Source organism: Pinus tabuliformis, chromosome 2_2 (assembly GCF_031772625.1).
Source record: "Pinus tabuliformis cultivar Carrire ecotype Pingquan chromosome 2_2, CPIR1, whole genome shotgun sequence".
Lineage (NCBI taxonomy): Eukaryota > Viridiplantae > Streptophyta > Pinopsida > Pinales > Pinaceae > Pinus > Pinus tabuliformis.
The window spans coordinates 303228125-303247212 of record NC_142300.1 but is presented as its reverse complement, the minus strand read 5'-3'; the positions used below and the strand labels follow the sequence as shown (position 1 = coordinate 303247212).

General features: G+C 35.0%; 1 protein-coding gene and 1 pseudogene across 1 annotated transcript; both read left to right on the top strand.

Moving 5' to 3' along the window:
* Positions 1–407: 407 nt before the first annotated feature.
* On the top strand, positions 408–2296 carry LOC149192497 (protein DMR6-LIKE OXYGENASE 1-like). Its single transcript, XM_089406397.1, has 3 exons — positions 408–982; positions 1183–1507; positions 1803–2296. Exons 1-3 carry the CDS (start codon positions 486–488, stop codon positions 2073–2075), a joined length of 1095 nt encoding a protein of 364 aa, XP_089262523.1. The 5' UTR covers positions 408–485; the 3' UTR covers positions 2076–2296.
* An 8877-nt stretch (positions 2297–11173) lies between these two features.
* Positions 11174–19088, top strand: part of LOC149192496 (110 kDa U5 small nuclear ribonucleoprotein component CLO-like) — a 118866-nt pseudogene continuing 110951 nt past the window's right edge.

Here is a 19088-nt window from a genome sequence, read left to right as displayed (position 1 = left end):
CCCCATCACATTGTTGGCCAGGTGTAGATGATGCTCCTACATCAGAAAGCACAGCAATAGAAACAGTAAACCATCTGTATTCAAAGCACCACATAAGAAGAAACGTACATGAGATGAGATGAACATTATTGTGTTTGTAATTTGGCTATAAACTACCTTAACCTATGTTCGATTCACGAAGTGAGAATGGACAATATATTATCTACATTCGATGAGCCATAGGAGCATAGGCAATAAAGTGTCTAGATTTAATGTACTAGAGACGAATAAGCATCCATGGCGTCAGCGCGTTCGCAATTTGGATGCGCGTTGAACAAGGTGGCACAACCTTTGCTTCTCCCGCGGAAACAGTTAATATTTAAAGCCATCTATTGAACAAGGTGGCACAACCTTTGCTTCTCCCGCGGAAACAGTTAATATTTAAAGCCATCTACCAACGTTAATATTCAGTCAAGATCGACAGAGCATCAAACAAAAGAAAAGAAATGGGTTTAGAGAGCCAATCTGAAGCACTCTATGCAGCCTTCATCCAATCTCCAGAGCATCGCCCAAACGCCAAACACAACGACTTCACGCTCATAGATCAAATTCCGCTCATAGATCTTTCCCCTCTTAACTCCACTATTCCACCCCACACCACCACATTGGACTCCCTTGTTGCCCAAATACACGCAGCTTGCAGGGACGGGGGATTCTTCCAAGTCATCAACCATGGCGTATCCCCCGAACTGCGCCACACAGTGCAATCCGAAGCAGCCAATTTCTTTTCCCTCCCCTTGCAAGAAAAATCCAAAGTGAGGAGAGATTTCGAAAACCCATTGGGCTATTACGACACAGAGCTCACAAAAAATGTCAGGGATTGGAAAGAGGTCTTCGATTTTGCATGCCGAGGCAAAGTTCGCCTTCCGACGAGTTTCGAACTCGAGTCCGATGAGTTTCGAACAGTGACAAATCAGTGGCCGCAGAACCCACCTGGCCTAAGGTCCTTACTAATCCCAGAGCTGTACTTGTGCATGGCGAGGCATCGATTCCCTGGAGGACCAATCTTAAGAAATAGTTTGAGATTGGCACCTCCCTGGATATTTGATAGCTCGCAGCACAATTACCTACCCATATGTATTGAGATATGGCTTCTAAATATTTTATAGTTATTGACTGGTTTGCAATGGCTTGTGGATACAGGGAGGCCTGCGAGAAATATGCAGAGGCCGCGGAGAAGCTTGCTTTCAGATTGGTGGAACTCATATCTCTGAGCTTGGGGTTGCCGGCTGATTATTTCAATTCCAAGTTTGAGGAACAAACTTCGGTTGTGAGGTTGAATCATTATTCGCTCTGCCCTGTGCCGGAGCTGGCTCTGGGAGTGGGTAGCCACAAGGATCCGGGGGCTCTCACTGTGCTTGCTCAGGATGACGTTGGAGGGCTGCAAGTCAAGCGAAAAGATGGAGAATGGATTGGAGTGAAGCCTATCCCCAATTCCTTTGTCATCAATGTTGGGGATTGCATGCAGGTCAGCAGTTTTTTCTTTGCCATTCATTAACAAAATGGTTAATGCAAGATATGTTTGGTTAATGCCATGAAACAGGCTTTAACAAAATGGTTAATGCAATATATGTTTGGTTAAGTACAGTTGACTAGACTGGAAGTGAAAGATATTGATTTATGAGTGATCATATATAACATACAATCATTCTGTCGGTGGTGCCTTAAAGTATAGCTTGTTTTAAGCACCCTATAGGAATCATACAAACAAATTCACAAGAGCAAAATAAAGATTTTTTTAAGGGAGATTTTGTGTTGTGCAGGTTTGGAGCAATGGAAAATACGAGAGTGTAGAACATAGGGTGGTTGTGAATGACAAGAAGGAAAGGTTCTCTATCCCATTCTTTCTTTTTCCCTCGCATCATGCGATGATTGGACCTGTACCTGAGTTGGTTAATGAGAAAAATCCGTCCAAATATAAAGAATTCAGTTGGGGGGAGTTCTCCAAGAGGAGAAGCGACAGCAATTTCAAGAATTTGGGGTCAGAGAATATTCAAATCCATCACTTCTCTATTTCCCAAGATTCTTCTAAATAAGATCCTTATCTTACTATGTTCAATATTTGTATGCTTTTGTATTTAGCCACCTACTTTTTAGTTAGCAGGTCTTATTGCTGTCTGTAGTTTAGGTAAGCTCTTTATAGTTTCCCTCATAAATGTGTAACCACAACCGACATAATACCGCTGTACTTGGAATCTACTATTTGTTTTTCTCCTTCAAGTAATCCATAATAATCCCATTTGCCAGATTGATAATGACTTGGGCAGCTATGTTAAGGATTTTTTAACAAAATTTTTGAAATCAACTTTTTGATGGTTTTGATTTTCAGCCCAGTAGAAATAGGTCACATATTTTACTACTGATTTTGTCAAATAAATTTCAAAGTGATACCAATCCTGGATGTGGATATTGACCCTATCTTATTTACTATCTCATTTACAAAACTAGATCCAAGGGACTGATGGCTACAACTGGAAAATAATAACCTAACAAAAAAGTGGATTGCAAAAAACATCCACTAACATAAATTGAAATGAGAGGGAGAATGAATAGAAGAATAAAAGAAAATGAATTGACATAACATTGCCAACCGATAGGCAATTTATACTCATGAAGGAAAACCTATAAAGTGAAGGAGGGCTTGTAAAGAAACATAGCCTGGATTAGCATGGGAGGATGTAGGGAGTTAGACCCACACATCATCCAAGTCAATGGTGTAAATGTGAGCACTAAGTGCCTGTCGAATAATATCTTCTAGAGAGTGGCCTGGTAATAGGTCCCTTAGGAGTAATCTTGGGTGGCATTTGTAGCTCTAGATGGTGGAAAGAAAGTCCTAATGGAAGGAAATAAACTAGTGCGGAAATGGTCCCTTAGGAGTAATCTTGGGTGGCATTTGCTGCTCTGGATAGTGGTGAAAAGAAAGTCTTAATGGAAGAAAAGAAATTACTGTGGAAATAGGTCCCTTAGGAGTAATCTTGGGTGGAATTTGCTGCTCTTGATGGTGGCAAGAAAGTCCTAATGGAAGGAAATAAATTAGTGATGCATCTTTGCGCAGTGGTCCTCTTAACGACATTTTATGTTTTTAAATGTTCACCACTGATAAAATTTTTTGATTTGTAGCGTTTTCCTTTTCAGCTTTAACGACATCTTAAAAAGGACATCAAAGACCATTCCCAAAAAGGAAAGATGTTGTATATCAAAATTTGATCTCTAATTGACAAAGCCCATTTTTAATGAAGAAAAATGTTGCTTATCAAAATTTGACTTCTAATGGACAAAGTCCCTTTTTTCTGATTGATCAAAATTTATACTCTCTACTATGTAGTATTATATACCTATTCTATGGTCATTTGTGGATATTAATAAAATGATTTTATCTTAGCTTTAACAGCATCTTAAAAATGACATCAAAGACCATTCCCAAAAACGAAAGATGTGGTATATCAAAATTTGATCTCTAATTGAAAAAGTCCATTTTTAATGAAGAAAAATGTTGCTTATCAAAATTTGACTTCTAATGGACAAAGTCCCTTTTTTCTTGATCAAAATTTATACTCTCTACTATGTAGTATCATTTACCTATTCTTTGGTCATTTGTGGATATTAATAAAATGATTTTATCTTATTGTATAAATGGAAGTAGGAAAAAATGGGTGGCATTGGAACATTGAATTTCATAATTTATGAAAGATAGATAGATTTGTATCTAATTAAGAGTTTATATCTTATACTAAATCAGAAAAATGGAGAAATCATAATTTAACCCTCCAATTCATAGCACAGTCAATTGGAGCAAATATTTTAGTATTTAAACCTAAACTCTAGACTTAGTCTTGGTCAAGGGTCAACTTGATTGAGTATACTTAAAAATATATAAATTTTGATGAAAAAATTATATTTTAAAGATTCCAACCCATGATTCCAAAAAATCATTGAAACTTTGAAAGAAATCATATAAATAAATAAGAAATAACAAACATAAATAAGAAGCAATATTCCAACATTGCTTATATTGGGATCCTTATCATTATTATGTGATCTGTAAACTTGTAAACTGTCATGGATATTCCACTTAATAGTTCGTCACAACAAGTCTAATAAATTGCAGTTAAAAATCCAAAAACTACACTATGAGGGTTTATTTCTCCTTAGATTTTTGGATCTGTAAAATATTATTTATTGTGTATGCATCCATGCAAATTATACTTATATAGAAAATAGAGAATGACAAAAAATAAAATTTACAAACCAAAATGGATACAAGATGTAACAATCTTTGTAATCCTCTTGTAAATATTGTTGTGTAAACTAATATAAACTAATAACAATTGTAAAGGATGACTGGACTGAGAGTGGACACAAATTCATAGCATGTGTAGGTAAGTGTTGAAGCCCAAAATTGTCACTTTTTGACAATCTTCTTACACTCCATACTCTTTCTTTTTTACTCTAATAACTTTAATTGAGCATCAATTTACAAGGTTCATGGAAATAGTAGGTACTTAAACATATTTTATTTCATAAGTTTCATTGTTCTTTATTATTTAACTCAATATTTGCATAAGCTACTAAATTGCACCAATTTTGCAACTAATGACTGATTCTACAACATAGTTGAAGGTTCAATAGGTTCTGGAAGTCCAGCCAAGGAATGAGAAATATGGGCACGTAGCTAATAGCTGGCATAATGATATTTACCTATCTTCATGACCTGGATCGATGATAAGAACACTTTATAAGTCCATCCTATGCGAAAGTCAACTAGTGTAGGAGGCACCGAAGGCAAACTAGGCGAGCAAGAAAATTAATGGAAGCAGATATTTAGCCTCATGCTTTGCTTCTCTGATAGAAAATCATGAGGAAATCATGTCATATTATCTTCTTATGTTATTTTTAGTCTCTATTGAGTAGGATAGGCTCGTAAATCTCTAAAACAGTTATTGATAGAGGTTATAAATCTACCTCTCGACATGATAAAGACAAACTTGAATATTATTTTTGAAACTATATTTGCATTTATAAAGGTGATTTTGATCATTCTGCTAAGTAATTGTCTTAATGTGTATTTAGTTTCTGAGTAATCGTGCGTACCTACAACTCACAGGAGGGCCCCCTAGAGCTGTAAGGTCTTATTTATTTTTAGAGAGAATTCAATTTTGCATTTTATATCGCTTTGAATTATTTTATCTAACCTTTCAGTTTCGATTGTTAGTGAAGGCTTTTGATAGTGAGAACAAAGTATGTTGTGTTTAATCATTTTGTTGTAGGATGAATGAGTGAAGTCGAGATCTCTTATGCACATGAAAAGTAGTATGATAGAGTGTGGATTGATTTAGGATTTGTAATATAGTTTGAGTTACATCTGAGTTAAATTAGATTTGAAGTGAAGAAGATTTCAATCTCCAATTAGTGTGATTATAGAGTTTATTTCTCTTTTTCTGTTAGAGTGATTTAGATTTAATTTCATTATTTAGTTCAGCAAGTGTGATATTTATTTCAAGCAAGTGTGATGATTCTTTCAAGTAAGGTGTGATATTTCCTTCAAGCAAGTGTGGTAAACCTAGTTTCATTTATGTTAAGTGTGACGTCATTACTTTATGCAAGAGTGATAGTTGTTTTAATAATTTTTAAGTAGCATATATGCATAAAGATATCTCAATTTAATTTAGGAATTTCTTACACCATAAGGACTTCTAACACATACAGTTCACATACACTTCATCAATTTACAAGGCCAAGTCGATACTTTATGTTGTAATTTAAAATCAATTAAATTACCAAACATTCGGTGTCATTGACGAGGAAGTATATATAGGAGTCTTTTACTTTTCATTAAAAAAATGATAAAAAAACATTTATGCATAGGGAAAGAGATTCTAGATGCAGATTCATACGTAGAGGTAGGAGTTCAATTCCAACATCACCACTCAACCCACCACGACCTCGCAGTGCTACACCATCAACCCAAACTCATATTCCATCAATTGCAGACAGACATAGACTTCCTTAGGTATATAGATCTGAAACCCAACCTAAAGATTGACCAACTTCCTCTACTACAGTCGGAGTAGAAGAAGATCCTACATCCCCAACATAAGGAGTAATATTTCTATCTTCAACTGGAGAAAAAATTCTAAGACAAGAACTGGAAATCCCTAGTGAAGAAGAAGAAGTCTGATTTAAAATTCCATTGATAGAAGAACAAGAGGAGGAACTAGAAAATCCAATTTTTGAACCCTATATTAGCTCTGAGGAATCTACAATGGAAGGAGAAGTACATAATGTGAATGGTGAACATAGGATTGGAGGTGTAAGGAGGAAATAGAGGAGGTAGAAGAGGTGGAGGAAGAGGAAGAGGAGTTGGTAGAGGAGATCCAGAATCTTTTGGATTTCCCATCTTTGATGAAGATATCATAGCCACAATGAAATATATCTCACCCTCTATCCTCCCTAATTTCCATGGTTTAAGAAATGAGGATCCTCAAACATTTATCTTTGAGTTTGAAGTCTTCTGTAGATCCTATGACTACTTGCTTGATACTCAAAAGTTGAAATTGTTTCCAGCCACTCTTAAAGATGCATCATTAAAATGGTTTATGGGATTATGAGCACATTTTATAATAACATGGGAAGAAATGAATAATGTGTTCTTAGAAAAATACAAGGATTATTGCATGCCCCATAACCTTAAAGATGAAGTCTTTAAAATGATGCACAAAAGAAGATGAAAGTCTTGAAGATTCCATCAATGATTTTCTTATAATGTAAAAAGGGCTAAAATGCCTACTCGAGATGAAGAAACCTTGAAATCTCTCTTACTGAAATCTATCAGAGATGAGTGGATAGATCTTCTCAATTTGATGGGTAAAGGAGATATTTCTCAGTATTCACACTAAATCAAATGTTTGGAAATGAAAAGGAATGGAATTGAAAAATCAATGCTTAAGTAAGTCCAGTTTCATAGTCTCGCATGCATTAAGATATTTCCAAAATAGGGGTGTGTTTTGATGTTCACTCTTAGTCATATATGTATCTCAACAAAACTTTTGTCCTTGTGTACATCAATTAATATATGATAAGTTGGTCTTTAATAGTTGCTAAAATTATTGCAACAAACAACAAGATAAATATGATATCTCTCACAACATTTATAAATAAGCATGACCAATTACAAGCTTATGAAAAACAAGAGAACTAATAACAATTGGAAATATGAACAAGATATTTAATAACTTACAAAAGTGATTTTTTTATTGCCCAAAAAACATCAGAAAATACGGAAAATATATACCATCATATACAATATGAACAATAAACAAAACAAGTGTACATGTTGAAGTTGTGGGGGGGCTACATTCCTTAGCATGCACACCTTTTAGACTACAAGATAAGAAAACTCAATAAAATTCAATTATTGATGAAATAAACATGTCCAAAGCTACAACACAACTCTAGAGATCTAAAACTAAAGCCAAAGTTCTCAAATGCTAAAATCTGGAAATTACAAGCTTATGATAGATTTTTCGGCGAAAATCACATGAGAAATCATTTGTCGACGCGTTTCGAACCAACCAGTGTGGTTCATCGTCAGGACAAGTTGAAGAGCAGATCCAGCTTAGCCTGTTTAAATAGCCAGAGCAGAGACACCAACGGTTACCTGGGCAAAAGGTTGACTTAAGGAGCAAGGTCAAAATTAGTTATATTAGGTAAATGATAAATTATAATATAATAATAAATAAATAAAGATAAATAAATTTATATATAAAAATATAAATTTAGTTATATTAGGTGTAAGATGAATAAATAAATATATAAATATAAAAATGAAGAATTATAAATTATTAATAAATAAATAAAAATGAAATAATAATAAATTTATTTATTTATTTATTACATAAATAAATAAATATATGAATAAATAAATTAATAAATATAATAGTAAAACTAAGATAAAAATAAATGGTATCATTATTAAGGTAAATACATATATATATATAAAAAAAAAAATCATATATAAATATATAAATTTAGTTAAATAAGGTGTAATACAAATAAACAATTGAAGAACAATAATAATAATAAATTATTCATTTATTAAATAAATAAAAATATAAATGAATAATAATAATAAATTATTTATTTATTTATGAAAAAATATAAATTCATAAATATAATAGTAAATAAATTATTCATTTAATTTTTATAAATGAAAAAATAGAAATGGAATCATTAGTGAGGTAAAATTAAAGGGGAAGTAGTTACGCACCGGGTTAAATTAGTTAGAATTAAATAAATTAAATAATCCAATAAATAAAAAGGAAGAGGAAATAAAATAACTTAAATTATAGTTAGTTATAGGTATTAAAAACTAAAAGGAAAGGGGGTAAATAAAATACATAAAATTAAAATTAGTTAAAACTATTAAAAGTAATAATGGACCTTTCCTTATACTAAACAAATGATGTTGGAAAAGATAGAATACATAATAATAATAATAATAATAATAATTATAAAAGAAAATCAATAATAATAAATAAATAGATAATAATAACAAGAAAAACGATTACTAAATAATGGTTTATAAAAATAATAAATAAATAATAATTAAGTTAATAAGAACATAAATACTAATAATAATATTCCTAATAATAATAATAGAAATAAGTTATTAAAAATAAATAATAAAATAAATAAAGACACGAAAAACGAATATTAGTTTATTATTAGTATTAATAATAGTAACTGTATAATAAAGTAATTGTTTAATAGTTTCTTATTTGAAAATTTAATAGAAATTGTCTAGTAAATAAAAGTACTAATAAAATAAAAATAAAAATAATAAAAAGAGACAGAAAACGACTAAGAAGAAAGCGCTGGAACCCAGCACCTGCTGATTTTCCAGCCATCATCTCTATTGAGATTGTTGGGTCTCTTTTCAATCTCAATAGCTTCCCTAAATTTCCGATGATGGAAATGCGAGACCTTAGCGATAACACTAGCTTCCTCAATGCAAACATGATGATTGGTTTTTTCAACATGCTCAGCCAAAGCGGAAGATTTAGCTCTCCTATGTTTAAGGTCAGCAGCGTGCTCACAAATCCTCTGATTAAACTCTTTACATACTTGAGTATTTATACACAAATTTTGGACCTTAAATGTTATAAAAACTCCAACCATAAATTAAAATTCTAATTTATACAGTTATTTGGGTCAACCATTACCTATAGAGTGCCTCAAAATATGACAAACCCCCTCAAAAATCAAAATAGTTTTGATTTTTAGCCTAAAATGGGGTATTTTGCTAAAAACAACCTGTGTTGACCAAGCATTAACAAAGAATGTGTGAATCAATTTTTGGAAAGTGAATAGGTATTCATCCATCTATGGTTCCCAATGAATAAAAGCCATGTTTTATAATTCTCTCAATTTTCTTGCACATGTCTAAATTAATGAGCATTTACTAGAAATTCCATTTTCTAGTAATTTTCTCATTAGATTTATTTTCTAATGCACAAAATTTGTCAAAAATTCACTATTTAAGGGAGAGTGAACTAAATACATTTTTGATGCATTTTTAGGCAAAAATGAGGATAAAGTAAACAAAATTGAGTATAAAGTAAGATTTTAAGGTCATATTAGGGTTTAGGTTAAGGCAAAATGGGCACCAAAAACGATACCCAACATTCTTGACATGATTGGTGCCACCCTTATTGTATTTGATGTTGAAGTGGAATTGTTGCAGGGATATGGAACATATTTTATGGTGTTCATTATATAACTTTCCTTATTTCTACATAAATTTCATAGGCTTGTGATCAATGTGTATGATCTTTTACTTCCTTAAAATATAATGCTTCCATTATCAATAGGCCTACAAGATGGAGTACATATCCTTATCATAAGTGGGGTATCTATGAATAGTAACAAAAAGTATTTCACTGTGATAGGTCACCGAGTATCCTTGTTGAGTGAGGATCACATTGATAGCATAGCCAAGGAATATGTCTCAATATTAAATTGTTGTTGTAGGAATGGCATGACGAGAACTCATGCACAACATTGGCGATGTTTCAAATCCTCAAATGATTACTATTGTGACACAGACCAAGAAACATTTACTTTTTTATCCATCATTAGTTACTTGATGTGAGGGCTAATTTATATGAAAGAACCCTAACATGAACCTTTGGTAGAAGTCAACAAGACCCAAGATGATATGAATCTCTATTAGCATCATCGAGGCTGGCCAATCCGAAATGACTTAGATCTTGGTTGGGTCCACATGCACCCCATGTTCATTCACAATGTATCCATAATATTAGCTTATTTGAACACCAAATGAAAATTCCTTTAGATTAGCATATAAATTGTGTTGTTGTAGGGTACTCAAGACCTATTGAATGTGCTACAAATTTTCTATCTAGGTTTTGCTAAAGATGTAGATGTCATCCAAATATACAACCACAAAAGAGTTTGTGAAATGTTGCATATTTGACAATGTTTAATATGGTACTTTCAACAGTATCTTCTATAATTGGTTAATTTTTACATTTTATACCCTTATCCATTCACTCTACCCACACTAGCCACTTCAACTCTCTTTTTTTGTGTAACTAGAGCATTACAACTCTCCCTGGAAAGACAACATGAGCATTGCAACTCTTCCTACTAGTGTTCTAGGTGCATTGAATAGGGAAAAAATTAGTTTTGTATGGTTTCCATGGATATAATTTTGCATTCCAACCTCCATTTTGATGCCTTTTCCTAGTAGACCCAAGGGGGTGCCACTTTGAGCTATGGAGGGCCCAGATGGTTGCATTTTGAGCTATAACAAATATATAATGTAGATGTGGCCAGATTCCATCATAGAGGATTATAAGTCTACACTAAATAATTATGTCCAGGAGATCATTACAAGATAAAAGGGTAAATTAGTGACTAATTCCATGTGTTTATACAAGGTAAAGCATGCATTTGACGGAATCATAGAGAATTACAAAGTTAGGTTTGTACCAAGAGGATTCTCCTAGAGAGAGGGAGTTATTATGAGGAGACCTTTACTCCAATTGCTAGATATATTTACATCAGAGTGATTATTTCTTGAGCATTAGAGTTTGGTTATTATTTAGATTATATGGATGCTAAGATAACTTTTCTTAATGGCCAACTTGAGGAGGAAGTATATGGTAATAAATGAATGGGTTTTGAATTGTATAAGAGAGATACCCAAGTGTGTAAGTTGAAAAGGGACCTTTATGGGTTGAAGAATGTATCATATGCTTGATACTCTAGGATTTATGAGTACCTATTGAGATTGAGACTTTCCAAGGCTACCATAGATTATAATATGTATTATATTTTTGATAGATGTGATCTACTTGTCTTGGTCATGTATGTTAATAACTTGGTCATCACAGGGAGTTATGAAAAACTCGTTACATGGAGCAAGATAAAGCTAGCTCGTGAGTTTGATATGAAGGACATCAACCTTATTCAAAATTATTGGGGCCTATAGGTTTTGTAGGTACAAGTGAGGCCTTATTTAGATAAGGAAATTGCATAGTGGAGATTCTTAAGAGATTTTGGATGTTGGATTGTAAAATCTAAGTTACTCCAATGATTCAAAATTTGAATTTGCACACTGATTTAGATTTAGCTTTGGTGGATCCATCATTTTACCAAAAATAATTGGTTCCCTTATACATTTTATTAATACTATACCTAATATATTATCTACATTGTGTTACATTTCATATTGTATGAGGTCTTACACTCATGATTTCATCACAATAATTGAAATTTTAATTACACCCCTTGTGATTTTCATCATACCTTACTTTCACTTGTGATTTTCATCACACTTATAAGAGACTTATAGGTTGGTACAAATGGAACACGTGATGGACAGAGGGGCATTTTTCTTGATGCACATACTTTCCTCAACACTTCCCTTATGACATTGTTAACAATAACCACTAGTGGGCATGAAGTGTCTAAGGGATGGTCTTGCACTCTATTGTAAATGCTACAACACCCAAAATGTTTGCATTGCATGCCTAAATTTTGTGCCCCCCTCGAAATTTAGGGTTTTAATGGATATCTCCTTTGCATGATTTCACTATATCTTCTAAAATGACATAATTTCCATCAAGCACTATTCAAGGATGAATCATGCACCATGAGTTCTGGTCCACCCAGTCATGTGCATTATCTTGAAATGCTTTGTGTCATACAAATATCTTAATCGAGGTCATTAAAGGAATTGGCACAATCCACCATTTTCCATCAGCGATAAATCATTGTCATGATATTACAATTTCCTTCAACTTATATATGTCTATATGAGTCTAGGGTTTGGATGAAGTTGCAATTGGTGTCAATGCAAGTATTTTTATCTCGGAAGTAGTGAAGACATATAGTATGCATCCACCCCTACTTATATTTGTATTTATATGTCTAGGGTTTGATGAGATTGTGATTGGACCATACAAGTGGACACAATGATAGGTTGGATGCCATTGACTATTATCATGTCAAGAGCTCTCAAACATATCCTATACTTCATTTATTGAAATAAAATAGTACAGAGATGTCATAGAAAATTTAGACATATACCAAGGAGTTGTTTTTTATGAAGAAACTAGTTAACGTAACTTATTAAAGAAAGTAAAGCAAGTAAATAAATTCCAAATGCATTCTATGGGAGGTGTCATTATAGTGCAAGAAACACTGGATATTTTGTGTGTGATTCCCTCATCTTCATCAAGCAAAATATGGGTATGGTATTAAAAAAAAAAGAGTATTTGATAAGAAGAGACAAACAAAGAACACATTGGAGTATTTTGAAGATAGATAGAGGTGATCTCTCGGAATTAATAATTCGTGATGATCCTTCTGCTTACACACAAAATGAATGCAATGAACTACTACGAAGGGTAGATGAAGACAACAATTATACAGGCGGCTTTAAGTTTTTCACCAATTTCTATGGAATTGTTGGATTTATCAAGTTTGTGGATCCATATTATATGATACTTGTAACAAAATAGAAGTGAATTGGAGTTATATGTGGCCATGGCATTTATGAAGTCATCGGGAGTAAGATAATTATGGTTCCACATCCTTATGTATGAACAAATTTGGCATGTTCTGAAGATGAACAAAGATACAAGAAGCTATTATTTTTTGGGGATCTTACCTAGGGATTCTCTCTCAACTACACGTAACATGTTATGTCAAGCTTGCAAAAGAATTTGTCTAATGATGATACAAGGAAAGTATTTTATGACATGATGTTTGTTTGGAATGATGTTTTGACACAAGGCATCTATAAGTCCCTTAAAAGCACACTTTAGATAGTGGCATTCGTTTATGGATTTTTTTTCAAGCAGATTAAACTTGCAATTTTTAGGAGGCATTTTATTTTGACAGTAATTTTCAGGCGCTCAAGATACTATGCTGGAACTAGGTATTTGAAATAAGGATTTAAAGATAAAGGTAGAGAATTAATCACACTTTTAATTTGCAATGTAGCTAACATTTCAAAATGTGAACCATATATTTCCTCAATTCACAGTCCTAACCCCTATGCACTTAAGAAAAAAAATTGCCCATCATCCCTTGGTTTTTACCTTGAATCACCCATTTTTACATCGGCTAAACCCCATTTTTATTACTTTCCTTTGATTTCTATATCATGTAGCCAAATTCATATTCATTAACTAAAATATTAAGAGTTTATTGTTTCCATTCATACAGACTTTGTGGATGAAAATAATATGTTTTCATTATTAGGGATCGTATGGGCTTATGGCATAAACTTGCATGAATTATTTTAACTAGAGTCATATATCAATTAGACGAAATTGTAAGCACATCTCCAACATTCATACAAAATCTTCCATTCGACCCTTGTAATTTCTGAATAAAGAATCTCCTTTCTCGCTAATTGTGAATCCCAGTTTTTGTAGGTTTTAACCCCTTACATAAATTACCTACATACGAATTCTAAAAACACAGAAAATAAATAATGCAAGATCATCACACATAAAACACTTATACACAGATATTTTCCCCTAGATCCTAAAACCGGGACTACCAACTTGATTTTTCATTATGTACCTTTCAATGTTACAATACATATTTATACATGTTGAAGCATCCAATACCATGGACCGAAAACCATTGCGTCCAAAACTATGGACCGAAAACCATCGCGTCCAAAACCATGTGCGAAAATCATGCACAAAACCATAGGTAGGTCCTTCCAACCTAATATAGGATCCAAAAAACAAAATTTTCCGGGGCGCTGCCCTGGACCCCATAGAGAGGGGTTACCTGCACCCCTCAAACCCCATGTGACCCCCCCGCTACATGATAGGTGTAACAAAGGGGGGGCTATGCGCCCCCTCTAACCCCCTGGTTAACTACGTGGGCTAGTCGTGGAATGAATATAACACAACCCAACATTATCCCACTTGTTGTTTTCTTTCCAAAGGGGGCCACAAGAGAGATTAGTCATTTATCTAGCCCTGAAATGCCCATTGTTTCTCTACACCAAGAGAACTTCTCAGAGCTCACAGATTTTGTCAATGCATCTGCAGTATTCTTCAAAGTGTCCACCTTTACCAGCAACACCTTTCTATCTTCTATCATATCCCTCACAAAGTGATACTTAACATCAATATGCTTTGTCTTTGAATGATATGCACGGTTCTTTGCCAAGAAAATTGCACTTTGGCTGTCAAAGTCTATCCTTATAGCTCCCTGTACTAACCCCATACTTAAACAAAATCTTTGCAACCAAACTGCTTCCTTGCTTGCATGAGTGGCTACCATGTATTCTACCTTTGTGGTTGATAGTGCCAGTACAGATTGTCTCTTACTCATCCAACTGATTGCACCTCCAAATAGGTTAAACACATACCCAATTGTAGATCTTCTCTGATCCAGATCTCCAGCCCAGTCTACATTAACAAAGCCACGAATATCCAACACTCTGTCCAATCCTAGGTCTTCCTTGGTAGCACAAACCATAATCACTAGTGTCATGCAAATACCTAAAAACCCGCTTCACTGCTATCCAATGCTCCTTCCTGGTTTTGACATAAACCTACTCAATACTCCCACTGCATGTGCAATGTCTGTTCTAGTACAGACCATTGCATACATCAAGCTATCGACTGCACTTGCATATGGAACACGGGACATGTCCTCTTCCTCTTCTTGTGTCTTGGGACACTGTTCTACAGATAACCTCACACCTAAAGGAATAGGAACCTTTGTCGGTTTACTATCCTGCATATTAAACCTTTGCAGTATTATCTCGACATACTTCCTCTAGTTTAACCAAATCTTCCTCTTTTCCCATTCTCTTTTAATTTCCATGCCCAAAATATATTTTGCAGCACCAAGATATTTCATGTCGAATTTGGAGGACAATTGGGTCTTCAAATCCTGGATAATTTCTTTGTCATTTCCAACCAGCAACATATCATCCACATACAAGACTAGATAAATAACACGGTCACCAATTAATTTAAAATACACACAGTGATATGCTTTGCTTCTGGTGAAGCCAAGTCCCCATATAAATGTATCAAATTTCTGTTACCACATCCTTGGCGACTGTTTTAACCCATACAGAGACTTCTTTAGCTTTTATACAAATTATTTCTAACCCTTCACCGCAAAACCTTTAGGTTGCTTCATGTAGATCTCTTGTTCCGGATCCCCGTGAAGAAATGTTGTCTTCACATCCATTTGTTCTACCTCAAAATCAAAAGAAGCAGCAAAAAATAAAAGTAATCTAATAGAAGCTACCTTGGCAACAGGAGAAAAAATTATCACCAAAATCATTTCCTGGCACTTGGGAATAACCTTTTTCTACCAACCAAGCTTTGTATTTCTCCACCTTTCCTTCTGCACTTGTCTTCTTCTTGAACACCCATTTTCTGCCAATGGGTTTCCTTCCAGCTGGCAACTCCACCAGATCCCAAGCCTCATTTTGTGCAAAGATGCCATTTCATCAACCATGGACTCTTTCCAGAGTTTTCCATCCTCTGAATCTATTGCTTCCTTCACAGTTCTGAGATCATCATCAATAATAGATAAAGAAAAATTTGAATAGAAAGCAGATGGACTATACCTTTCTAGCTGCCTTCTTTCTTGAACTGATCTTCTCACACCCGGAGTTTGTGGCTCTTCATCTTCTGATTCTTCCTCTGCTGTAGAGTCTAATTCTTCCTGCTTATGCTCAAACTCTATCTTCTCAGGTTCCTTTGGTTGGACTTCATGCATCTTTCACCTCTCCGAACACCACATCTCAGTTGTACACAACCTTCCTTGTTACTGGGTTCCAAAGCTTATAACCCTTTAAACCATCCTTATATGCAATAAAGATGCACTTTTCTGATTTACTATCCAACTTTTTTCTTTTCTCCTTTGGAACATGTACATATGCATCACATCCAAATACCTTCAGATGTGAAAGAGAAGGTTTCTTACCAGTCCATACCTCTTGTGGAGTCTTATCCTCCAACGCTGATGAAGGTGATCTATTGACCAGGTAACATGTTGTCTCCATCGCCTCTGCCTAGAATTCCTGTCCTAACTCAGCACCACTGAGCATGATTCTTGCCCTTTCCATCAACATCTTGTTCATTCTTTCTGCAACTCCATTTTTCTCAGGTGTGTATGGAGTAGTCTTCTGCCATGCTATACCACACTTCTTACAGATTTATTCAAATTCCTTGTTACAAAACTCTCCACCATTATTTGTCCTCAACACCTTTATCTTCTTCTCTGTCTGGTTTTCCACCAGAGCCTTAAATTCTTTAAACCTGTCAAAGACTTCAGATTTATTCTTAAGGAAATATATCCATGTATTCCTTGAGAATTCATCTATAAATGATACATATTACATAGACTTACCGAGCGATGGAACCTTCACATTTCCAAACACATCACTGTGCACAAGTTCTAATATATGTTTCGCCCTCTTACCACTAGAGGGGAAACCCACCCAATTCTGCTTCCCATATACAAAATTTTCACAGAAGTCAAAATCCAGAGAGCTATTACTCATACCTTCTACCATACCTTTACCGTGAAGTATTCGAAGGCCCTTCTCTCCAATATGTCCAAGCCTTTGATGCCACAGCATGGTCTTCTCTCCAGAAACCACTAGATTTTTTGCTCCACTTTCAGGAACCACAGAACTATTGCACCCATCAACAATAGTGCTACCTTGCAGGTTATACAGAGTTCCAGTTCAAACTCCCCACATCAATACCAGTGCCCATTGAACCATCTTGCAGGTATCCTTCTCGAACACTGTTTTTACGCCTGCATCATCCAACTTGCTTACATAAATCAGATTTCTAGCTAATGCAGGAATATGTAGAACACCTAGAAGTGTTCTAACCCTTCCACCTTGCAACTTCAACTTTATTTTTCCGCGACCAACAATTCTAGCCTTCCTGTCATCCCCCAAGAAGACATCACCACCATCATATTTCTCATACTTGCAGAACCCCTCTATGGGGAGTGAAGTGAAAGCGTGCACCCGAGTCAATCAACCATGCCTCATGATCTACATGTGTATTTGAAGAAGCCAAGTGCACATCCCCACCTTCATTTGAGTTGGTTTTCACCTCTCCAGAAGGAGCATCATCAGATCCCTTTCCTTTATCAGGAGCTTTAGATTTACAGTCCCTTTTTTAGTGCCCTTCCTTTCCGCATTTCTAGCACACCACCTTTACAGGTTTTCCTGGAGATTTAGATCTCCCTCTAGATTTAGACCTCCCAATCGATGACTTATTTTTCTTTTTGTTATGGGACTATCCTTGTAAAGACAAGGCATCACCATTACGACTCTCCATATTTTTCCGTCTCATCTCCTCCGTCAGTAAGGATGAGACTATTGCATCAAACTACAAGGAAGTTGTATTGCTACCTATTGCAATAACCATACTATCCCACGAATCTGGTAGAGAACACAACAAATTGATGCACATATCTTCATATGAAATTTTAATATCAACAGATAATAACTGACTTGCCACAGTATTAAATGCGTTCATATGCTCTGTCATTGAGTCTCCATCTTTCATCCTCGGGGTATACAACTTTTTCCGCAGGAATAGTTTATTCATGGAGACTTAGATTGGTACAAAGTCCCTAACTTGTCCCACAAATCCTTTGTCGTAGCTTCCCCTGATACATTCAGCAATACTGAATCTGAGACACACAGTTGTATTGTGCTCTTTGCCTTCCGATCCAACTTCTTCCATTCTTCATTGGACACTCACGTTGGTTTAGTACCCGGATCTACTGCAATCCACTAATCTTTATCCACCAACAGATTCTTCATCTTGATTTTCCACAACTCAAAACTCTGACCATTAAATTTCTCGATATCTATCTTTCCACTACTCGCCATCTTTTTTCACCACCAGAATCGATCTCACAGATATTCCACTGAACAGGGTCTACCACAAGCCCAAGTGAAACCCCTTAGCAACAAAGGCATCGCCTTGAAGCCAAAACAGCTCGATACCAAATGTAGGTTTTAACCCCTTACAAAAATTACCTGCATACAAATTCTAAAAACACAGAAAATAAACAATGCGGGAACATAACACATAAAACAAATATACACAGAGATTTCCCCTGGATCCCAAAACCGGGACTACCAGCTTGGTTTTTCATTATGTTCCTTTCAATGTTACAATACATATTTATACATGCCAAAGAATCCAATACCATGTACCGAAAACCATCGTGTCCAAAACCATGGACCGAAAACCATCGCGTCCAAAACCATGTGCGAAAATCATGCCTCAGACCTCATAGAGGGGGGTTACCTACACCCCTCAAATCCCCTATGACCCCCTCGCTACGTAATCGGCGTAATGAAGCGGGGGCTCCGCCCCCCATCTAACCCCCCGGTTAACTACGTGGGCTAGTCGTGGAAAGAATATAACACAACCCAACAATTTTAGTTCACACTCAAAGATGTTGTGGTTTAAGGACATGATTGGCAACTA